The sequence below is a fragment of the Mustela lutreola genome, chromosome 2 (assembly GCF_030435805.1).
Source record: "Mustela lutreola isolate mMusLut2 chromosome 2, mMusLut2.pri, whole genome shotgun sequence".
Lineage (NCBI taxonomy): Eukaryota > Metazoa > Chordata > Mammalia > Carnivora > Mustelidae > Mustela > Mustela lutreola.
Window position 1 is genome coordinate 222,861,774 of NC_081291.1, and position 23,095 is coordinate 222,884,868.

The window sequence follows — 23,095 nt, forward strand, 5'->3', positions numbered from 1 at the left end:
TGCTCAGGAGGTTTGTCCAGAAAAGCAGAGGGGTGGGAGGTGAGAGATCAAGGTGGGGAGGGGTGAGGTCTGTGGCAGAGAGTCAGGAGGCGTCCTGAGAGCCAAGGGTGGCTGAACTCAGGGAGGAGCACGGAGAGCAGGCGGTGAGGACGGCGGCTGGAACGTCTGGTCCCGGCAGGCCCCAGGGCCGGGTTTCTCTTCCTGCTTCCTCCTCTGGGAAGTCGGCCCCATCGGGCCTTGGGGAGCTTAAACATGTTCATGCGGCCGTAGGCTTAGCACACAGTAGGCGCTCCATGTCGCCGTTAGCATTAGTCAGGATGTCCCTGCTCTCGAGAAGCTGGACCCTGAGGCCCTGCTCTCCTTCCCGCCTGGGCCAGCGCCTGCCGCCCGCATCGGTCTTGCCCCCAGGACAGACGGGTTCCAAGGACCCCCATCACCCAGTCCTATAGCGTGAAGCCCCCGGGGGCAGCGCGGGAGCCTCACGCGATGGGGGCCTGGGCACGCCCCGGGCCTGCGGAGGTGGGCGTGGGAGGCGAAGGACGGGTAGTGACCGCGGGCAGCGGGAAGGGACTCGCAGCGGCGGGCTCCGAAGGCAGAGACGGGGCGCGCGGGGGTGCGTGCGTGGCCTGCCCCGGCGTCCTGCCACGGGAGGGTCGGCCACGTGCCCGCGGCTGGGGGTCCCCAAGGGTGACCTGGCACCGCGGAGAGGTTCGCCGCCAGGCCGCTGCGGGGGTGAGGGGCGGCCCCCAGACGGGCGCCCCGGGAGAGCAGGGCGGGCGCCGGCCGGGGCTTCCCCGAGGGGCGGCGTGGTGGCGGGGAGGACGGCGCCCCGGCGCGGCGCAGGGGGGTTGGGGGCGGGGGCGGGCGGGCGCGCGGGGAGGAGGGGCGCGCGCAGGGGGCGGGGCGGGGCGGGCGCGCGGCGGGGGCGGGGACCGAGGAAGCCCCGCCCCTCCGCCCGCCCCGCCCGCCCCCGCGCCGAGCGGGACCCGCGCCTCCCGGCCGCGCTGAGGTCACGGAGGCGGCCCGCGCCGAGCCGAGCGCCTGCCCCGAGCCGAGCCGAGCCGAGCCCCGCGGGCGGCGGACACGCGCGCGGCCGCGGCGGGCCCGGCATGGAGGCGGAGTGCCGGGTGCTCTCCATCCAGAGCCACGTCGTCCGCGGCTACGTGGGCAACCGGGCGGCCACGTTCCCGCTGCAGGTAGGCGCCGCCGGACCCCGAGCCCCCGACCTTGGCCCGGCCGCCCGGCCCGCGCTCCTCCGCCCAGCGTCGGGCCCCGCGGGAGCCGTGGCGCAGTGGCCGCCCGCGCCCCCGCCGGCTGCGGCTCCCCGGGGACGGGGCGGGGGGGGGGGGGCGGGCTCCTGACCCTGCCCCGGGCGGGGGCTGGCCGCGCACCCGCCGGGGACGCCGAGCCAGCCGGTGGAGTCCGGCTCCCGCCGGCCGCGGTGGGTCCCACCTCCGGGGACTCTTCCGGGACGTGGTCCGGGGCGGCGGGCGGGGCTGCGAAGGCCTCTCGGCAGGTGTCGGCGCCGCGGAGACCCGGACGCAGAACCGGGCCCCTGCCCTTGGGCTTCCGAAGCCGCTTCTCAAATGTTGTAGAGCCTCGACTTCCTGCTGGGCTTACTCCCGCCGCTCGGGCTTGTCCTTGGGGGGTCTCCCAGGCCAGGAGCCCACTGCTTCGTGCTGCAGCCCCCAAGGGTGGGTGGCCAGGCGAGGGGCAGGAGGAGGCCTGGATGCCGTGGGGTTTCATGCCAGCCCAGAGGCAGTACCAGGGTAGGGGCACGCCCCTGCCTGTTTGCCCAGCAGGAGTGCTGGGTGGTCACAGCAAGGTCGTGGCTCTCCTGGACTGCCCGCCTTGGCCTCTTGTCCCTGGCCCGCAACCCCAGGGCAAGAAGCAAGTGTGGCTGGGCCCCTGCATGCCCCTCAGTCCTTGGAGAAGGGGGAGCTCTGCTTCTGGGTGGATGGTGTGGACACACTCCCTGGGGTGGTCCTGTGCTTGGGACAAAGGTGCAGGGTCTGTGCAGCAGCCCCCCCCCCCGAAAGGCGGGACCAGGAAGGGCTCTTGAGAACAGCGTCAGCCTGCTGTCCCTGTCAGAGGAGCAGTCCTCTCTCTTCTTGGCCAAGGAGTCGTGGGAGCTGCCCTTGGCAGAGGTGTGCGGGGCCCCTGCTGGCTTCCCTGTGCCCTGTGCCTAGTCCCTCCTCACTGTCCAGCCACACACACTCCCGTTTCTCCCTGCACCAGGCAAACCGTTCCCCTCCTCGGCTCACCTGGGCACCCCCATAATGGCGCCCTTATTCCTTCCAGGCCTGTGTTCTGAACTTCCACAGCGAGGCGCCTCTTAGGGTCAGAGCTGCGGTTCTTACCTGGGGTTTCTCTCCTGCCCGGCATCCTCGCCCGTGTGCCAGGGCCGTGGGACATAGGCTGGGGCGAGCGTGGTGGTCCTGTTACCTCCTTCCCACCTGCCGGGGGGCTGGAGGGGCTCTGCTTCTGAGATGACCCATCCCAGCACTTCCTTCTAGGGTGGTGAGGCCCAGGAGGCGTATGGCTGGGGTCTCCGAAGGCAGGAGGCGCTCTTCCACTCTGAGCTCAGTTGCTTCATCTGTAGAATGGGCATGATGCCTGCTCCTGGGTGGTTTTAGGGCCCGAAGAGTTGGGGCATGTGAACATCCCTTGGAGGTGCTGGCTACTGAATGAGGTGGGCCAGCGTGCCCGGGGCGCATGCAGGAGGACCGGACAGGGTTGGCACACAAGTTTGCCTGCGCCATCTCCTGGAGGCCGCGACCTCTACCAGGAGGGGATGTGGGTTGGCTTTTCAGTTCTTACCTGTGTGTGTCTTTTGCCCTAATTTCCTCCTCTTCCTGCTGATTACCGAAATAAGATACAGTATTGGGAGATGGAGAGGGCTGAGGAGGGGAACGCCAGGGATGGTGGTCCTCCAAACATGCTCCCCGCTGAGCTGGACCCCAGACAGGGCAGTGTCCGTGTGTTCGGGCGGCTCAAGCTATAGCGTCTGTGGTCTCAGTTCTGGAGGTTTCACCACGGCTGCCATCCCCGAGCGGCGTCTGCATGTGGATGGTGGGGTCACCTGGTTCCTCTGTGCGCGTCTGTCTCCTCACCTGGGGACGTGGGTCAGAGTGCACTGCCGCGACCCTGATGACCCCGTTCTGCTTTAAGTACCGCTTTAAAGATTCTGTCTCCAGACACAGTTACATTCTGAATTGCTGAAGACCAGGGTTTCAGCATAGGAATTTGGGGAACACGTTCGGCCCATAAAAAGAACAATTTCCAGAAGTTTCTTAGTTCACTGCACGCACACTGCGATTTCCTGTCGGCCTGCAAGTGCTTGCTTTGGCCTGTGTTCCTTAGCTCTGGGAGGATCAAACCCTTACGGGCGTTTTGCTACCCCCCCGGACCCCCCCCAGTCTGGTTACCGCTGGAGCAGAGCCAAGTAGGGAGAGGGTGGGGATGGCCGCCAACTGACCTCAGAGTAGCCTCAGCACAGGATGGGCTGGGCTGGACAGGGCCTGGGATAGGCTTGGGGCCCCCACACTTGCACTTTCCAGCAGGGGGTCGGGGGGGAGGCATCCCTGAGCACCCAGAGTTGTGCTCAGTGCGGGATACATTCTCAGGGTCATCGATCCGTAGAGCTAGACAAAGGCATGCTTGTGCACGCAGCTGAGTGTGGGAAGAGAACTTAGGAGGGGCAGCAGAAGCCGGGCTCTGAAGAAGCCCCTGTGGGGACTGGCCCGCTGTCCCTTTGTCTCGGGATCTCAGGCTTAGGGACTGGGTACCGCGGGCCGAGCCTTTCCCACCCTAACCCTAACCCCAAAGCACACCGCTCGCCACCTCAGGCACGGCCCGTGAGCAGCCACCCTCCCTGGGCAGAGAAAGGGGTCAGACCAAAGAGAGAGGAGCAGAACCTTGACCCTGGTTTTGAGTTTGGCTTTTGGGCTGAGTCCAAAGTATGTTCTAGAGACCAGCAACAGAGAAATGAGAGGGTCGGGCGGGTGATGCCATGTTTGCAGAGTGAGGACAGGAAGGGCGGGCTCGCGGCCCGCATGGCCCTGGCGGTGGAGAGGCGGCTGACAAGTCTAGGGCTTGGGGGACGCCTCTCTGTGCGTGGCTCGGCCTTCCTGCTGCTCCGGCCTTCGATCCTGGGGCCTGGAGAGAGCGGTGGGGGGGATGGGGGACAGGAGATGAAGCGAGCCTCTGGCACCAGAGGCCAGTGGGACGGCCTCCTCTCGGGAATTGGACACTGGAAGCTCCCCCGAGCAGGGAGGTGCCGTCCCTCTGAGCCGGCTGCCTGTGTGTCAGCGGCACCCCCCGGGGAGAGGGGAGCGCCCAGAACCCCCCAGGTAGCCACACCACCTGCTCCTGGGCTATAGCGGTGAGGGTACAGCAGACCTGCGGGGGTTGGGGTCGTGTCAGTGTCCTGGGGCCACTCTCTCCAGCGCTGCAGATGGCGGCATTAAAACCACAGAGATTCTCTCACCCTGCTGGGGGCCAGAAGCTGAAGTCCTGGTGGTGGCGGGACGGCACGCCTGCGGAGGGCTCCGGGGGCTCCGGGGGAGGGGCCTTCCGTGCCTTGGTCGGGGATGACCTCTGTGCTGCGGTGGCGATGTCGCTGCGGGCTCACAGCGGAGAGGCGCAGCCTTGGAGCGTCCCCTCCAGTAGCTCAGAGTATCTGAGGTGCGCCTTCGCCTCATGCCCATTGAATCCCGTGTCTGGGTCTTCGTGACGGTGTGGGGACAGCGTTTCACCTTCAGGATCCCCTGGAGCCTCCATGGGACCTTGCTGAGAGGCAGATCTTTCCGTTCTTTTCCCAAGCATCCCGAGGCTAGAAGGGCCTTCTGCAGCAGAACCGCACTTGGAAGATTCCGGAAGAAGGTCATCCTTAAAAAGACGGGGTTTTCGCCCTGACGTTGTTCCCGGTGATGCGCGGAGTGGCCAGCGGTGCCAGACCGCTGACATGAGGGAGCGCAGCAGCCTCCTGCCCGGCATGGACATCCACTTCCTCGGAGGCGGCATGCTGGGTCTGGAGCAGGTCCAGGCATGTTCTGGAATGTTTCCTCGTGCCCCAGGACACATAGCCCTGCGTGCTTCACACCCTGCCTCCTGTGGTGATTCCCGTTTCCCAGCCTCCCCAGCCTCCGCAGGTCCCGGCTGATCGGAATGTGTGTGTGTCGGCAGCCTGAGTCACTTTGCGGTTCCTCCAGGAAGGTCCAGAATTGCTCAATTTCTTGATCCCCTAACCGGCTTCTTGGTTTGGGACTGAGGTTTCTGTTCCCCCTCTTTGTTTGTCATGGAGGAAGCCAGAACGCAATTGGTCCCATTTTCTGATCTTTTCCTCACCGTGTCTGTGTGCATGTGTGCGTGTGCCCACATGTGATGAGTGTGTGGGCGTGTGTGCGCGTGTGTGTGATGAGTAGTGGGCGTGCGTGTGTGCTGTGCTCCGAGTGGGGCTCTGGCTTCTGTTTGAGTGACCGGGCCTCATGGGGTCTGGGGTGGCGCGGTCCACGCCATCTGGGCAGGGCGGGTACGTCCGTGCACAGGAGCTTACATGACGCAGGGGCCATGGGCTTTGTGGCTCGTGGGCTTGGTCGTCCCCGGGGTACGCTGATGTGGGACGCCAACCTAGAACCAGCCGGTTGTGAGCACACAGCGGTGTGGACAAGTGACACCGAGGAACAGAACCAGTGACGGGGTTTCAGGAAGCAAGGAGGCAGCCCCATATAGCATCCCGTGGCTGGCCAGGGGGGCAGTGCCTCTCCTGCTGCCCTCCCAGAGCAGCTGCCCTATTCCCCGTCCAGACCCAGGGTGCTGCTGGGAACTCAGGGTGAGGCCCCCCGACCTGGGGATTTGTAGCGCAGCCCGGCCCCCAGCAGAAGCCAACCGCTGGCACAGGGACGGTGTGCGGGGCCTGGCAGGGGGCCGTGGTCCTGGCCGCGAGCGCAGGGAGCCCGGAAATCGGGGCGTGGGGTCTGCTGGGAGCAGGGCAGGGGTCTCGGGGGTCCAGGGCTGTGATGGCCGAGGCGGAGGGGTGCACGCACATGGGCAGGGATGGCCACGGGACTGAGGGCCGGCTGCAGGGCGGTTTCCAGCAGGAGCGCCTGTCGGAGGACAGTGGACCAGGGTCGAGCCGAACCGCCAGGCCGAGTAGTCCCAGGGTGTGGGCCGGGCCCGGGCTCTCAGTCCCAAGGCCGACCCCGACGGGGGCCAGTGGTCACGTGACACTCTGGCCTCCCTTCTTTCCTATTTCTGACTTCCTGCAGCAGCGGCAACAGATCTTGCAAAACAAGCCGTAGAGAGGATTCTTGAAGACAATGACCCCCTCCCGCAGAGGGACCGGGGTGGTCTGGGCAGGGTGGGGGAGCCACGCTGGAATTTTCCAGAGCCTCCCTCTTCCGCGGCTGGGAGTGCTCCGCACACCCGCCCACGAGCTGCTGCGTTAATGACCGTGTCTTGTTGGCTGTCAGCAGAGTGGGTTGAAGCTGCAGCACAGAGGGGGCTCCGGCCGCGGAGAGCGTGCGTCACCCGCCCAGGGCCCCCCCGATGTGCAGCTGCCCTCAGGAAGGGCCCCGGCTCTGCATCTGGGCACAGCGTGGCCCCTGTGCGGGTCAGGACGTGGGGCTTGGTGTCCTGCCGGCACCCCAGCTGTCCTTGCTCACTGCTGGTGGCTGCACGGCTGTGACGGAGCATCTGAAAGCCCCCTCCCCCGAGGAGTCACTGCAGATGTCCCGCCCCCCCACCCCTGCACATGGAGAGCTCACTGGAGGCATGGGAGGGGGGAGCCCCTCGGCCTTCTCTAAGCAGGACATGGGCTGCTTCCATGCACACGGCCGCACCCCCAGCCTCTGGCAGGTGGAGGGGCCCTTCTGCGGGTGCCCAGCCCTGGCACCTCTCCAGAAATGCCTCCAGTTGGGGCTGGCCGAGAACCTCAGTGGCTTGCTTGAGCCTGAGATGCTTGCCACCGCAGCGTGGCCATGGTTCTGTGGTCCAGGAGCTGCCAGCTTTCTGCAGCTGCGTGATGAGGGAGCGGGCTTTGTTGTGGGGTCTGCTTGGCCGAGGCCCCTGGGGTTTTTCTGAGATGGGAGCGGGTTTGCTGGTGGAGCCCAGGCTGTGGGCTTTGGCCACGCCAGCCATCGTCCCGAGGCACACGGGATGGTGGACGCGGGAAGGCCAGGGCTTCTGGCCTCCCATGGGGGCTGGTGGCCACCAGCTGGGCAGTGCTGGGAGGAGGGGACTCTGGGGGTGCGGGGGTCCCTCTCCTGTGGCCAGGCTTTCTCTTTCTCTTTCTCAAAGGGTCTTTTGCATCTTTTGATTGCGTGCTGCTGGTGTGCTGGTAGAGGTTATAAAAAGTGAGGGGTGGTGGCTGGTTCCAGTACGTGTGCCCGTTGCCATGGTGACCGCACACGGTCTGTGTGGGTGGAAGAGGTGTGGCCGCTGTGGCCTGCGTTATGTGGGATCCTGCCCTAGTCCAGCCACTAGGCCAGGGAGTGGCGCTCGTGGTGAGAGGCGGTGAAGTCATAGGGAGGGCTGAGGTTGGGCGGGTGTTACATTCGTTACTCATGTAACTCCTGTGGGTTCTGTCACTCCGGCCTTTGCAACAGTCCCACACCAGACGGCCTCACACAGCTGCTCTGCTCAGCACCTGGCCCGAGGCGGCTGGCGCTGGGACCTCTCACCCCTCTGCCCTTCTGCCTCGCGCCTGCAGGGAGGGTGGCCTTACCTGGGTGACCTCGCTGGGGCCACAGACCCCCGTCCGAGGTGCCACCTGCACTCACATGCACCTGTGCTGGGTGTCCCCAGGGGCCGTGGGCTCTCAGGCCCACTTTGGAACCATGTGACTCGCACAGAACACGCACACAGGCAGGGCTGTCCCGGAGCAGTGGGGGGTTGGTCCTGTCCCTCTGCAGAGCCCATGGGGCACAAGGGACTCCTCCCACCAAACAAGACTCACGTGAAGTTTGTCCAGGGCTGGAATTTGGGTGTGGGCCGCACACAGAGCAGGTGGGGAGCGTGGCCAGGGGGTGGGGGGATCCAGGGGCTCCCAGGGTGTCCAGACACGGCCCGGACTCCTGGACCAAGTATCGACCCGTATCTGGCTCCGCAGGGGCTGCAGGAGAGGTGGCAGGTGCAGTGAGGTCCAGCCCCGGAGTGGGGACCTGAGTGAGAGGATTTACTAGGTGTTAACCGGGGACCACTGTCCCCCGCTGTCCTGACCTCACAGTCACCGCTTCCCTTTCACAGACGGCTTCCATGGGGGCCCGTTTCCGCTAACTCTGGAAACCCGCGGAGGATGTTTCCCGGAAAAACCACTGGCACTCGTGCAGGCCGCTTGTCTGAGCCTCATTGAGCTGCACGAGTTTGTGGGAAGCATAGGGTGCCCTTCGCTTTCGGCCGCACCGGCTTCCACCCAGTATCCAAGGGCCGCCTGCTCTCAGAAAGTACGGGAAACCTGCCTTCCGAGCGCGGCCACACCTGCCACCTTCCCTAAGCAGCTGCGCGGGAAGCCAAGAGGGGCGCCGGCCTCCAGGAGCATGTGAGGACGGGCTCTGCATGGGTGCACGCCCCCTGGACTGTCCTTGCTCCGTGGTCGGCCCGCGCCTGCGCAGTGGCATACCTGCAGTGGTACATGCCCTGGGCACAGCATGTGCACTGAGTAAGAAGCCGTGTCTGGTGCTGCTCTTTTTTTTTTTTTTTTTTTTTTTAAGATTCTATTTATTTATTTGACAGAGAGAGATCACAAGTAGGCAGAGAGAGAGAGGAGGAAGCAGGCTCCCCAATGAACAGAGAGCCTGATGCGGGACTCGGTCCCAAGACCCTGAGATCATGATCTGAGCCGAAGGCAGTGGCTTAACCCACTGAGCCACCCAGGCACCCTGGTGCTGCTCATGACGTGGAAAAGCAGGCCCTGGTCCTGAAGCGTGAAGTAGGGACTTCATTCTCCCATCGTGTTTTGGCTTCAGGGGATTAATTATCTGCACAGCCGGCAGCAGTGAGCGGGTAGTTGGCAGGTTCTCGGGATTTGTGTCGTGGCCAGTTCAGAGCTGTGTCTGTCGCCGTGACGAGAATTCTGTGGGATCTGAAGCCGCGCCGGCAGGCCGGGAGGCTGCTTGTCGAGCGGGCACTCTGGCCAAGGGCCAGTGTCAACTGTGGAGTTTCACGGGGCCCCTGGGTCATATTTTCTTTCTTCGAGTTCTGGTAACACCCACTCAAATGCTTACATATTTCAGAGAGGCGCGGTAGACCCAGGTCACAGGTGTGTGGCTCGGTGGGCGAGCACAAGGGGAGCTTGACCGTGGATCCTTCCCGGGCAGCGGGAGTGGGAGCAGCACCCAGATGTCCCCTCGCCCCCGCGGCTGCCCGAGGCCGCTCCAGAGCACCAGAGCAGTGCAGCCCGTCTCTGAAGGTTCGGGGGAGGCCTGGAGGCGGGCGGGCGGTGTTGGGTGAGTAGGAGAAGAGGCCGGGAAGTCCCTGGTGTGCAGGAGAGAGAGGGGACGGCCAGAGACCGGCCACCCGCAGCCCGTGGGGTCTCCTCTCCATGTGTCTCCCCCAGACCCTCCAGTCTGTCTCCTTCATCTGTGCACCGTCCCGCTGTCTCCTCCGCCGCCGCATCCCACGGGACGCCGACCCACCCCATGCGGCCCTCTGCGGGAGCTGAGGTCCCCGTGGAGTATCTGTGCGTCTCCAGATTTGTGGAAATCTCTCACCCACTGGGTCCCCCGTCCTGTCCTTGTGGACCAGTGTCATAAAAGGCTCCTTTGTTCTTGTTTTTCTGGGGTTGGAGAGGGAGAAAATCCAAAGGTCAGCAGGCCCGTGAACCCGATGAACCCGCGCACTCAGTTCACGGGGGTGTTAACGTTCCCAGGCCGCCTTCCCGGGGGTTACCTCCGCCCCCACCATCAGCCGCTGGGGTCAGGGGGCTTGGATGGCACACATTCCCTCAGGGTGGCTGCCTTGGCCCTTCTCTTGGTGCCTCCCCGGGGTCCCTCTGCCTGTGTGTGGCTTGTGTGGTCGGGGACTCCGGCAGTCTATGGGCGCCCTCGGCCCTAAACGTGAACTGAGACCCAGCCAGGGTGGGAGGGGGCAGGGGGGGTGCTGCACTGGGTTCTGGAGGGCTGGGGGCTGGCTTGGCGGAGGAGCCTTGGGGCCGCAGGGGTTGGGTGTGATGTAGCCGGGAGCACTGCTGGGGGGGAGCAGGGTCCTTCCAGGCTGACAGGCCCCGCCCCTCCGTGGCCTCGTGCAGGCAGGTACAGGCCGCTGGCTCAGGCGTTGTGCCACCCCCGAGGGAGCTGTGCGCAGGGACAGAGAGGGTCGAGGAAGGCTGTGCTTCCCCAGGAAAGGGTGATACAGAGACTTGGAGAGGTCACGTTGTTGGCCCGGGCAGGACCCGGCGGGGGTGACAGGAAGCAGGCAGAGACGGGGAGACAGGTGCCGCTGCTGGGTAAGCGCGTGCCTCTGGGTTTCCAGGCAAGACGCTTGTGTCCCCGCGGAGGGGGGCGTGGTTTTCCTGCTCTGGCCCGGTGAGGTCCGTCCCTGTCCCGGCTGTGGGTCCTCCCACAGTGCTGGCACCAGGGCCCTGGCCCGCTCTGAACAGAAGCAGAATCCGAATTAAACAGCTGTCCTGACATGGGGTCACGTGGCTCCAAGGTCAGGGCTGGCTGTGAGCCCGTTTGGGCATGAAGTGGCCCCCAGACAGGTTGTGGTTGGAGCCCGAGTGTGAGCCTGACACGCCCTCCCCGCCGCATCATTCACACCGAGGTGGGGGGAGAAGGAAGACCCGAGCGAGGCTCCCCGTGCCGATGGACCCGGGGCCCCACCCCAGGTCCCGCTGGGGGCCTGCCTGGTTCCCACGGGTCTGGAGGTCACGGACGGGCCCTGGTGCGCTACTCACGCTCGTTAGGCTTCGGTTCCGTCCTGGGTGTCGGGGCCTCACCTCGGGGCTTTACCCTCACCGCGAGCCCCAGAGGCCTTTGTGCCGCACCGGGCAAGACTTCCTCGGGAGCTGACTCTGCGGAGGGACGAGGAGGGACGCAGGGCTGCCCCGAGAGCGGTCGGGGTCCGTGCAGCAGGGCCCTGGGCCGGGGTCTTCAGCAGCGATGCCAGCACGGTCAGCCAGAAGATCAGGCGCAGGAGGTCATGGGGCCGGCATAGGACACGACGGCCGAGGGCTGGGCCGAGCCATGTCCCGACACCCACCCGCGCTGATGGCTGTGGGCTGTGGGCTGTGGGAAGGGCCCCACAGAGGACAGTGTGGCTCGTGCCTGCCTCTTGTTCCCTGAGCGAGTCCGTGCCTGCCTGTTGCATGCGCAGAAACGGGAAGCGTGAGCCCCAGGGAAGATCGCCCTGGCCTGGCCGCTTCGCCAGCCCCACAGTGGCTTGGGGAGGCATCTAGGCCGTTTTGGACGTAACCTTTCTTCCCCTTGGTTGAAGAAGGAGCTTTTGCTTTGTACAAACTTCCTTTCTCACTCCGTGGCACCTGGAGCCTGTGTGCGGTAACCTGTCCCGTGTGTCGTGGGCACGCGGCCGGCCCCTGGCCCCGAGGTGCCCCCTCGCAGCGGGTGGCCCTGCCCGTGAGAGCTGGGCTCCTGAGGACGGAGCAGCCAGCTGTGCTGTGCAGTGGGGAGCCCTGGGCACTGCCCCCCGAGAGGCGCGGTGACCTCAAATCCACATCCCTGAAACAAAAAGGACCTCACAACCCTCTTGCCGTGTCTGGAGACGGACGCCACGCTGTCGTGCACTTTTCGGGCATTTTTACTCTGCAGGATTTCCAGAGACTGAGCGCTCCAAGTGGTGGTGCCCCGCGTACTCCTGGCTGCGGCCCCTTGCCAACACACATGGCCCCCAAGTCCACGTGTTGAACCCAGCTCCAGGGAGCCTCCTGCCTGCCCCCAGCACCCTGGCTCTCTCACAGCCGGTCCTTTTTTGTCTTGTAGGTTTTGGGATTCGAGGTTGATGCGCTGAACTCCGTCCAATTTTCCAACCACACAGGTAAGGCGCTGTTGGCCTGAGAGTCACCGAAAGTGGGGAGAGGGGGACACAGGAAAGGGCCATGAGAAATCTGGGGACCCCACCCCTCGCCTGACGGTCAGGAGCTGGAGTGGGGGGGCCACCCAGCACATGCGGGGTGCAGGGGGCTGGGGTGTAGCCTGGCCTTGGGTGCAGGTGCCGCATTTGAGTCTTGGCCTGGCTGCTTGAAGCTAAGTGCCCCAGGGCAGGTTGGGGGAGCCTCCTGGCACCCCGGTCTCCTCTGTGAGATGGGGACCTGTTCTAGCTGCGGGGCCGAGCCCTCTTCTGGGTGCAACCGCAGGCCCTGAGCAGGACCCCATGTATGCACGTGCCCCTGGGGGGTGTGGAGTGGATCCAGATTTTCTCTGTTTGAAATCAGCACCTTGGGAACTCGTGTGGTGCCACCTGTCTGAGTGCAGGGGGCACAGCGACTCCTGTGCACAGAGGCTTTGAAACAGAACTGCTAACGCAAGGACACGTAAGGGACACTGCCCTCGGAGAGGCCCCGGGTCGTGGGGACAAGGTTCCTGAGCCCGCTCCCCCATCGGCTGACCCCATGGCCCCAGGGGCCACCTGCCGTGTGACCCCACGGTGCCGTAGAGGCGGGGGCGTGAGGCCACTGCCCTCCTGGAAACATCCCAGCATCGCCCCTCCTGCAGTGACTCTGAACCCAGATGGAACCCGCGGCAAGAACCTTCTAGATTCAGGCTGGCAGAGTGCCTACTGGTATGCGGGTGGGTGCCTCGGCCCGGCCCACACGCCAGGAAAGATGGGCTGTGCCGCTCCTGGTGCAGTTTCTCGCAGAAGGGACGGGGTGCCGTGAGCTGTGGACGGAGGGGAAGATGTTTGGGACTCAGAAGAAAGTTCTCGCAGAAAGCCCTTCCCTAACTCGCTTTGCCGCGCATTCCGAGTGCTGTGAAATAACTTCCCCGGGTCCCACAGGCTCTCCTGGCTGTTTAACCACCTGCCTTTCTGTCTAAAGGAGCCAGACTGGCTGAGCCCCTCGGTGCTGGAATTAAATTCGTTGCTGAACATCGCACGGCACCATAATTAGCCTCAGTTCGGTAGAAGCCAAGACTCCGCCGCTTCTGCCCAGATCCCCGGGTGCGGGAGGGGTTTCTGGGGCCTTCGGTAGCGCGCTGCCTCGTGGGCTCCCAGAACCTCCTCGGGGCTGGACTGACCATCACGAGGGGCCTCTGCCCCGCCCAAGAAGGGGGGTGAAAGACAGACCCCGAGTGCGTGGACCCGCAGGTGCAGGGGCTTGTGGCAGGGCCCCCACTCCGGCCTCCAGGTGCTGGGCAGACCCGCCTGGTGAGGGGACCTGTCGGGCAGCTCCCGGGCAGCAGGGACCCGAAGCACCCCCAGCTTGGACTCGACAGGGTGGTCTCTGCAGCTGGATCCCAAGTCCCAGGGGTTCAGTCCGAGGCTTCGGACCCGGAAATATTGCGGGTCCTTTGTTCCCCTCCCCTTCTCTCTCTCTCTCTTCGTTAAAAGATGATGAAGGGGTGTGTGCAGAGTCGGGGGCGGGGCAGCAGGCGAGGAGAGAGGATCTTGTTTGTTTTTTTTTTAAGATTTTATTTATTTATTTGACAGAGATCACAAGCAGGCAGAGAGGCAGGCAGAGAGAGAGGGGGAAGCAGGCTCCCTGCCGAACAGAGAGCCCGATGTGGGACTCGATCCCAGGACCCTGAGATCATGACCCGAGCTGAAGGCAGAGGCTCAACCCACAGAGCATCCAGGCGCTCCTTATTTTTTTGAAGATTTTATGTATGCATGTGAGGGAGAGCTGAGCAGGGGAGGGGCAGAGCGAGTGACAAGCAGACTCCCTGCTGCGCACAGAGCCCAGCCCGGAGTCCGAGCTCCCAACCCAGACCATGACCTGAGCTGAAATCAAGAGTTGGATTCTCAACTGACCGAACCCCCTGGGTGCTCCCATTTTACCTTTTTATTTAAAGTTTTAAAAAAATTTTTAAAGAAGATTTTATTAAGTTGAGAGTGAGCAGAGGCAGAGGGTGGGAAAGAATCCCAAGCAGACCCCCCACTGAGCACAGAGCCCAACGCGGGACTCGATCTCACGACCTTGAGATCATGATCTGAGCCGCAACCACGACCACAACCATGCTTCACCTACCACACCCCTCAGGCTCCCCGTTGCCTCTCTGTAAGGAGAACCGAGGCACTCCCGGCGAGCAGGTACTGTGTCCCGGGGGAGTCACCGCACCACCCATCCCCGTCCACAAGTGTCCTAGCCCAGCACCGCGCTGCTCCCGCTGTCCGGCGGGCCTCGCTGTGGTGCCCTCTCCACCGTCAGTCCTACTGTGCACTCGGTGCTCGGCTCGCCCCATGCATGACCAGCCGGGACATCACCCCGTGCCGTCGGCTCCCTGCTCGACAAGCAGGTCTGTGGCTCACACATGGGGCCCCAGAGAGCTCCTGGTCACTGCCGAGGCCTGTGAACACGGCTGCCCACACTGCTTGTGTCCCAGGGTCGGGCCGGTGGAGAGGCGCTGCCAGCGGCTCTGTCCCCACGTACGCCGCAAGCTGCCACCCGCCCACTCTCCCAGGCACAAACCCCAGTGTTTGTAAACAGCCTCTTTCTTAGCATATTTCTGTGCCGTCAAGCGGGTTCACGTGGTCAAGCGTGGCACTGCAGGTTGCCCGCACACCCACGGGGGGGGCGTCTTCCCTGCCCTGCTAGAACCCGCAGCACAGCAGCTCCCCAACCTCCCCCTGGCCCTCCTCCTGGGCGCTGGACTGCTCACCTCCATCTGCGGCTCTGAAGATTCCAGAGAAACGATCACATGACAGCCGACCTTAAGTGGCGTCTTCTGCTGACCTGCATGTCTTCCAGGCTCGCCCTCGTGGTCGTGTGTGCCTGTGCATCACTCCTGTGTGTGGTTGGTGACAGTCCATCCCGGTGGGGGCGGACCGCACTTGCCTCCTGTGTCCGTTTGTTGATGGGCATGGGTTTACGGGGCACGGCTCTTCCGAGTGGTGCTCCCGGGGGCGCCTGGGTTTCCATCGGTGAAGCGTCTGCCTTCAGCTCAGGTGGTTATCTTGAGGTCCTGGGGTCCAGCCCTGCACTGGGCTCCCTGCTCAGCGGGGAGCCTGCTTCTCCCTCTGCCTCTGCCCCTCCCCCTGCTTGTGTGCTCGCTTTCTGTCAAATACATAAAATCTTAAAAAAAAGGAAAAGAACTGGCCATGGCTTGAGGCCAGGGAAGCTCGGTCCTGGGTGAGCAGGTTTTGGGGAGTAGGGCTGGCACGGGGGTGAGTAACCAGGCTTGGCCCCTTCGGTGCCCTCACCCCGTGAAAGCAGCCGGAGACCGCGTGTAAGGGATGGGGCTCGGAGGCCCGGCAGAACTGGAGGTTTACAAACACACACTGAAAGCGGAGTTTCACGGAATTCTCACACGTCTAAATTATTTTTTCTCCCCCAACCATGTGAAAACACAAAAACTCACTCAGCCTGGAGGCCAGATGGGGCTCCTGGGGCCTGCTTTGGTGGCTCCTCCTCTGGGTCCAGGTTTCTCACGTTTGCTGTGGGTAAGGATCAGCCGGGGCCTTCCTAAACCGAGTGCCAGCCTCCCCACAAACACGGGCTCACTGGCGGGGCCCAGGCCTGAGAATCTGCATTTCAGATGGCACACACCGCCCCCCACCCCGCAAGGCTGCTGGTGCTGCCAGTCTCAGAGACCCCACTGGGGGGAGAGAGGGTGATGTGCTTTGGAGGAGGGAGGCTTTGGGAGCTCAAGGGTTGGAGAGACATTCCTAGGGGTTAAGGATAGCCACAGTATGCTGGGGTCCCCCCGAGACCACCCCCAGACCTAGCAGTTTGCTAGGGGACCTCCTGCGACTCAGTAAAAGGGCTGAATGTCGCTCTGTCCCCACAGGCTACGCACACTGGAAGGGTCAAGTGCTGAACTCTGATGAGCTCCACGAGCTCTACGAGGGTCTGCAGCTGAACGGCGTGAACAAGTATGACTACGTGCTCACAGGTGAGTCCCCGATCCGCCGTCCTGGTGACTGCCGGTCCCCCGCAGCAGGACCGCAGGGTGTTGGGGAGGGCGGGGTGCAGACGCCAGGTCTGTCGCGTCCTGCCCCCCAGCCCCGCATTGGTTCCTTAGTCAAGTTTACGGTGAAGGACCTGTTTCCATTTACCGGCGTCATTAGGCGCGACGTGCTTATTCTCGAACTCGGGAAACGCGACGGGGGCGTGTTCCTGTCCACCTCTCACTCTTGGCCTGTTCCATTCATGTAGCCCTTGGCTTTTCTTTGGGGAAATGCCCGGTGTCCCCTTAGGGACCGCAGACGTTGTTGGTCTGAGCCCCGCTCGCCGTTCCGTGAAGCAGAATGGTTTTGAGGGTGCTCTGTTGCCTCGGTCCCGGGCGGTTGACGTGACCCTTCTGCGTGGCCCGGGTTTCCCTCCCAAAGGTTACACGAGGGACAAGTCTTTCCTGGCCTCGGTGGTGGACATTGTACGGGAGCTGAAGAAGCAGAACTCCAAGCTGGTGTACGGTACGTGCTGGGCCGGCACCTCCTCCAACCCGCGGGTCGCACCTGCGGCCCTTGGACGGGGGCTCGGCCTCCTCCTGGCGCCCCTCCTTTCCTGTCCACCTCCCCCGGCCTGTAAGCTCGGAACGTGCTGGGCGTGCAGGGGCGCGTGCCTTCAGGGCTCTGGAAAGGGTTCAGAACGTCTTCGTCTGTGTGAGGACAGTTGTGGGAAGTGGGTGACAGATGGGCACTAATCTGTCCGCGCGTGAGGGCTGGAGGGGCCGGACGTGGTTGGGGTGCATGTAGCCACTGTCAGGCCTAGAGAGGACAGCAGAGGGTATGGGTGTCCCGGTGGGTCTGTCTCGTGAGGGTGGACATGGGGCGAGGCTGAGGCACATGCCAGCCGGCCAGTCCCTAGCCCCAGGCCGCCACACCAGCTCCTAGGGTGTCCGCCAACCAGAGGCCTCTGCTGCAAGGGACGTGGACGATCTGGGCCGCTCTCCCGCCCTGGCATTCAGACAAGCACAGCCCAGGCTCTGCAGGGTCCTGCCATGTGTGGGACACTTCCTGTATCTGGGAGGGCATCTAGTGCCCTGACGTGGGGACGTGTCCAGGGGAGCAGGAGCCGGGTTTGGGGGGCCCACACCGTGCAACACCTTTCTCGTCTTGTCAGTTCCGTCACGGAGACAGGGCCTTCCCGGCATGCGGGTGCAGACGAGTGGGGTGCTGCTCCACGTCCCGTCTCGGGAAAGGCACAGTGAGGGTCAGACAAACCCGAGCACGCCATCGTCTGGGACGACCAAACACACGGTGCCCGGTGACAGGGCGAGCGAAGGAAGGAGGCCGTGCGCTCCGGGCTGTCGGCTGCATACGTGAAATTGCACACGGAAGGGAACGTGAGGGCCCTCATCCTCCGGGTAAGCTGTTCTGCTGACGGATGCCCTCTGTGTCTCCACAGTGTGCGACCCGGTGATGGGCGACGAATGGAACGGCCAAGGCTCCATGGTTAGTCCTCGCACGCCTGGGGCCACCCCGGGCCCTGCACGCGGCCGAGTCGTCCTGCCCGAAGCAGGGGTGGGCGGACGGGGTTTCCCGTGAAGGACTAGAGAGCAGATCTCTGTGGCCCTACGTCCCCGCCGCGTGAGAAAGCCGCTGGCCTCCGGCAGGCTCAGCTGGGGGCGTGTACGGCCCTTGATCTCAGGGTCGTGAGTTCGAGCCCCATGTTGGGTGTAGAGATGACTTAAAAGTAAAATTTTCAAGAAAAAGCCACATTTTGCAAAGGAACAGACACGGCCATCTCCCAGCAGAAGCTCACATGTGGACACTGGAATTTGAATTTCCTATAACTTCCATGTGTCATAGGTGTTCTTAGTACTACTTTTTATACCTTCCCCCAACCGTGTGACAGCAGACCAGCCGTGGCTTCCGACCCTCAGTGTCATGTAGAGCGGTGGCGGGGGGTAGGGGCGGGGGTGCCATCCAGGGAGGAAGGCGGATTCCCGCGGGCAAGAATCAGCCTGTGGCCCCCGAGACACCTGGGCTGGGAGGGGCGGCAGGGGTCAGCCCGTTGTGCACCCCTGTCGTGGGCCCCCACCAGGACCGGGGGCTCCTCTGCAAACACGCTCTGGTCCCGCTCCCTCCTGGGTGCATCAGCCTGTGTGCCTTGTCGCCCGCCCCTTCAGTACGTGCCCGAGGACCTCCTTCCGGTTTACAAGGAGAAGGTCGTGCCGCTCGCAGACATCATAACCCCCAACCAGTTTGAGGCTGAGTGAGTAACCCGGAGCCACTGAGGCTTTCACACCGCCCCGTGGGGCTGGCCGGGCCGGCCGCCAAGCCTCCCCCACTCCTCGGACGGCCCGGCCTCAGAGCAGAGCAGAGATCTGGCCAGGGCGGGGGGATGGGCCGTTCACCCCCGGGGCGCCGCAGCCCAATGGGAGTGGGCGCAGCCCAATGGGAGTGGGCGGTCATTTCACCGCATGTCCTGGGATCATGCTGACCCCAGCTGAGCTCCTAAGCAGCAGGAGAGGGGAGGAGCTGAGGGCCCGTGGGGGTGACACAGGCCCCGGGCGGAGACCCCCCCTCGCCAGCTGATGAAGGGGACCCACCCGGGTGCTCGGAAGCCCACGTCCCAGTCTCTGGGTGGGATTAAAAGGAGCTGGTTGGGCCCTCGCGATAGTGAGCTTCCGACCGTCTCTCGGATCGTGGGGCCCCTGATGAAGAGCCAGTCTGGGGGGCAACGAGCAGGGTCTGGTGCCGTGGGGTGTCTGCATGCGCTCGTCGGTGCCACAGTGTGGCTTGGTGGATTCCCCCGTCTGTGAGGCTGCCTTTGAAGGAGTGGGGGGTGGGGGCTCGGGGGCTGGGGTGCGCGACCTGGCCCACCTGTCCCTGTGAGGGCGCTGTGTCAATCACCTGCCCTTTGCAGTCCGCGTTTTGACTTTCCGTGGACGTCGGTCACAGTCACGGGCCTCTGAGGGGCCTGTGCAGCTGTCCCTGGGTTAAGTTTTACTCTCAGCGGGTCCTTGGCCACGTCGCCGCGGCAGCCGGGTCTGTGATGGCCAGCAGGCGCGAGCTGCTGCAGGCTGGGAGGCGTTACCCAGCCCCGCAGCTCTCGGGGCGTTTCCGGCAGGACCCAGAGAAGCAGGGTGTCACCTGTGCCCACCTGTTCGCAGGTTACTGAGTGGCAGAAAGATTCACAGTCAGGAAGAAGCCTTGTCGGTAAGACCTCCCGAGGCTGGCTTGGGACGGGGCACGGGCATGGTGGGGAGGAGACAGCCGAGTGCCCTGGGGACGAGAGCGATGGGCACCCTGGGGGCCTGCAGGGGCTGCGGCCCTTGTGTTGGGCACGGCAGTTGCAGTGTGGGTCTGGGCCTGGGCGACCCCGTGGCTGGCTCTGCTCAAGGGGGTCCTGCAGGGGTCCTGGGGCGGCCCAAATAGAGCCGCAGACACAGGGGCCGAGATCAGTCACCCTCTCTGGGGTCCTGGGAGATCAGGGCGATGGCGGGCGCTCTGGGTGTGATTGTGGGGGTGGGCGCGTCCTCTGTCTCGATGGCACTGTCCCCACCAAAGATGCCACACACTGCAGCCAGTCCCATGCCGGCAGCCTCGTGCTCGGCTGCGTCCACGCCGACGCAGTTTGCAGAGCAGGAGACTGGGACCTGCCAAGGCCAAGGCCGGGGGTCTGCACATCTGTCCTGGAGAGACAGTGTGGTGCACGGCTGTCCCAGCGTCTCCTGTGGGCTCGCTGTGCACCCTGAGCCGGGACCCGTGTGCGTCGGCGGGGTTGGCAGAGGCCAGCAGGAGGGTGCGCATGGCCGGACATGGGGCGTCCGTGTGTGCACATGCATGCGGCGCGGTCATGTCTGAGTGCACGGGGGTCTGTGTGTGCACCGGGAGACTCCTCACACGGTGTTGGCGCGCGCATCCGGGGCCCGCTGACACGGGGGTGGGGGGCACATCTGGGACCTGCAACAGAGCCCAGCCCGTCCGGGTCTGCAGTGACCCGTAGCAGGTGGGCGTCCCTGCGGCTCAGCCGTGCTGCCCCTGCCCCCGGGGGACGAGCCCCCTTTCCTGAGATGAGCGCGACCCGCCGGTTCACCCACTGGGTGTTTCATCCCGAGACCTGTGCTGACGCGCCCCTGTGCCCTGGCAGGTCATGGACGAGCTGCACGCCATGGGCCCGGACACGGTGGTCATCACCAGCTCCAACCTGCCGTCCCCGAGGGGCAGTGACTACCTGATCGCGCTGGGGAGCCAGAGGATTCGTGAGTCCTGGGGGGGCCTGTGGGGCCTCATGGGTCCCTCACTGACTGTGCGAATGCGCCTGGGTTTGGGTTCCCTGCGGCTCACTCTTGCCGCCGCAGAAAGCACACGGCCTCCTCGCCGCTCCCTCCGTGTCTGTGGGAGGGCGTACCCCTGCGCCCCCACACACCCCCATTTCAGTAAGTTCACGTCCCCGTGGCCGTAGACACTCTCCTTGCTCCCTGGCCGCGGGCTCCGCCCGTGTCCCATCGCAGGAGCTGCGCTCCCCCCGCGCCCTCCATGCTGCTGGGGGTTCCAGTAACCACCACCTTCCTTGGGACAGGGCATCTGCCCCAGTGAGCCCCTGAGAGGGGACGCTGGCAGGCGAGGAGTGGGCAGGGGGGACGGCCAGTTCCCAGACCCGAGGGGCTGGTCCTCTGCTGACCCAAGGTCTGCGAGCCCATGGGCCGCTCTCTTCTCCTCCAGGGAACCCTGACGGCTCCGTGGTGACAGAGCGCATCCGCATGGAGATGCACAAGGTCGACGCGGTCTTTGTGGGCACCGGGGACCTCTTTGCCGCCATGCTCCTGGCATGGACACACAAACACCCCAGCAACCTCAAGGTCAGCGGCCCAGACCCCTCCGTGCCCCCAGCAGGGATTGTCTTAGCGCTGTGGGGGCTTCGACAGCAGGACCGCGTACAGCACGCTGCAGTGCTGAGCCAGACGGGGTCCGGGGCCTGAGCCAGGCCGGGCCTGGGAGGGGTCATTGTGGCCTCACTGAGTGTGTAACTAGGAGACTCTCGCCCGAGAGCAGCCAGTCAGCACTCGCGCTGAAATACCATGGCCGCAGCCACTCGATAGACCCAGAGGCTGGAAGCCCCCTGGGAGGGCCGGGGACAGGGCTGCGAAGCCAGACTTGCAAAGAGGCTCTTTCTCGCTGGGAGTTGTCTGTGTGTCCGTCTCGCCCCCCACTCCCCACACTGTGTGTGAACGTCCACAGGTGTGAGCGTGTAGGGGTGAAGCCGCTTGGCACAGGCCCCGCTGGGCAGGGGGGTGGTTGCTGCTCGCCTGATAGGACGGGCCCCAGTGTGCACGAGGTCGTCCCGGCCGCTGGGGCCCCGTCTGCCTACTGTGGCGCAGCGGCGGGACCCCCACCTCCAGAGTGTGCACAGGAGGGCAGCAGCGAGGGGTGCTTGAGAGAGAGGAAGTGCCTCATCTGTGTGGGGGCCACCGGACGATGGGGAAGCTTCGGGTCAGGATCTGTACTGGGCGCTGGGAGGGGCCTGTCTTCCCTGGGGGGCGCACACCTTCCCGGTCAGCCCCAGTCCTGAAATGTGGGGCTTAGGCGGAGCCCAGTCCCTCTTGCCTACAAGGCGCAGGGATGATGCTATGATGTGAAGCCCTCGCGTGCTGTGTCTGACCGGTGCCCCCGCCCACACACCCAGGAACGAGGGTGAGCGCAGACCCGCTGTTTCAGTTGGCCCCGTGGGCGGTCCATCTGGTACGTGCACCTTGGCCAGCCAGTGCCCAGTGGAGGCCTTGCTGCTGGGCCACCTGAGGCCAAATCCAGGCTCGGCGCCACCCTGGGTCCTGGAATTGGGCAGGAGGGTATCCACTCATGTGCCCAGCTCCCGCTAAGCCCTGAGTCTTTGACTTTGAGCTGCCAGCAAGCGATTACCTTAGCCAGCTTTGGGGGTGGGCTCCTTTCCATGTGGGTTCTTCACACCTGCTTCATTCTGGAAGCACAGGTATTAAGCACCTACTGCATGCCAGAAAGTATTGACAGGGCCTAAGGCTCTGCCCTTCCCCAGAGTACAGGAGCCAGAGGGAGGTAGTTCATTGGGTGCAGTGGCATTTGCCCAGCTCTCCTGGGATCTTTGTCCCAGGGATCACCCATCCCAGGGTGGGGAGCGTGTGATGGTAAAGCCGGTGCCCTGGGGACTCGGGGTGGAGACAGCGCTTGTGGACACGGAAGACCCCATCCGGGCTCGGGCATCATGGGAGTGGGGGAGCCGCGGGCTGTGTGTGTGTGTCCCACACCCCCGTTGCCCACAGGTGGCCTGTGAGAAGACTGTGTCTGCCATGCACCACGTCCTGCAGCGAACGATCAGATGTGCAAAAGGTATGCCCCGGCCAGGCCCACGGGCGGAGAGCAGGGGCAGGGGGCGGGAAGGGCAGCAGCTGCGCCCTCTGGTGTTGGCGGCGGGTCACCAGGCTCCTGCCGTCACTGCAGCCTTCTTCGGGCAGGGACCTGCCTGTGGGGTGCGAGCTCGGGATGGGAGCTCCACGGGGCGACACGGGCTGTCAGGGCTCGGGTGGGGTGTGGGGGGACATCAGGGTAGCTTCTGCTCTGTCCCTGTCACGGACGCTTTGTCCTGCAGCCCAGGCAGTGGGAGGGCTGAAGCCCAGCCCGGCGCAGCTGGAATTGAGGATGGTCCAGAGCAAAAAGGACATCGAGAACCCAGAGATCGTGGTCCAGGCCACGGTGCTGTGAGGCCCCTGAGCCGTCCCCCTCCGATGCACAGCGTGTGGTGTCTCCCTTGTCCCGTGAACATGTAGCGTCTGCCTTAGAGCTGTGACTGAAGCTTGGTCTTTTTCTTTCATGAGTGTCCAGTATCCACCAGTCTTAATTGTGAAAACGTGCTGGTCGTGCTTTTCAGGAGTAACAAAGCAATCACAGAAATCTGTAATTTGGGGAATGTCGCTCCCCATGGCTCTCCTGGCTCTGGGCGCCATGTGTCCCGACCCAAGGAGCCTAGGGCTGTGGAAGCCCAGGCTGTATGTGTCCCCGAAGAACCCTTGGGTTTTAACCATTTGCGCCTGGAAGGGTCTTGCTAAATCTCTGTGTTGTCTTT

The 23,095-nt window shown here is 64.3% G+C and overlaps 1 protein-coding gene across 1 annotated transcript; it reads left to right on the forward strand.

Annotated features, from left to right (window-relative positions):
• The first annotated feature begins 1,036 nt into the window (after positions 1-1,036).
• PDXK (pyridoxal kinase) lies at positions 1,037-22,812 on the forward strand. Its single transcript, XM_059164867.1, has 11 exons — positions 1,037-1,196; positions 11,937-11,991; positions 15,900-16,004; positions 16,441-16,524; positions 17,459-17,505; positions 18,183-18,268; positions 19,170-19,215; positions 20,150-20,261; positions 20,725-20,861; positions 22,296-22,362; positions 22,622-22,812. The coding sequence occupies exons 1-11, from the start codon at positions 1,110-1,112 to the stop codon at positions 22,732-22,734; spliced, it is 939 nt and encodes a 312-aa protein (XP_059020850.1). The 5' UTR covers positions 1,037-1,109; the 3' UTR covers positions 22,735-22,812.
• Positions 22,813-23,095: the final 283 nt, after the last annotated feature.

What these genes read in the sequence shown, in the direction of transcription:
- PDXK (XM_059164867.1), top strand. Translation starts at nt 1,110, where the DNA reads ATGGAGGCGGAGTGCCGGGTGCTCTCCATCCAGAGCCACGTCGTCCGC. An exon ending in GGAACGGCCAAGGCTCCATG is followed by an intron (nt 17,506 to 18,182) that starts GTTAGTCCTCGC and finishes CCGCCCCTTCAG; the next exon opens with TACGTGCCCGAGGACCTCCT. An exon ending in AACGATCAGATGTGCAAAAG is followed by an intron (nt 22,363 to 22,621) that starts GTATGCCCCGGC and finishes TTTGTCCTGCAG; the next exon opens with CCCAGGCAGTGGGAGGGCTG.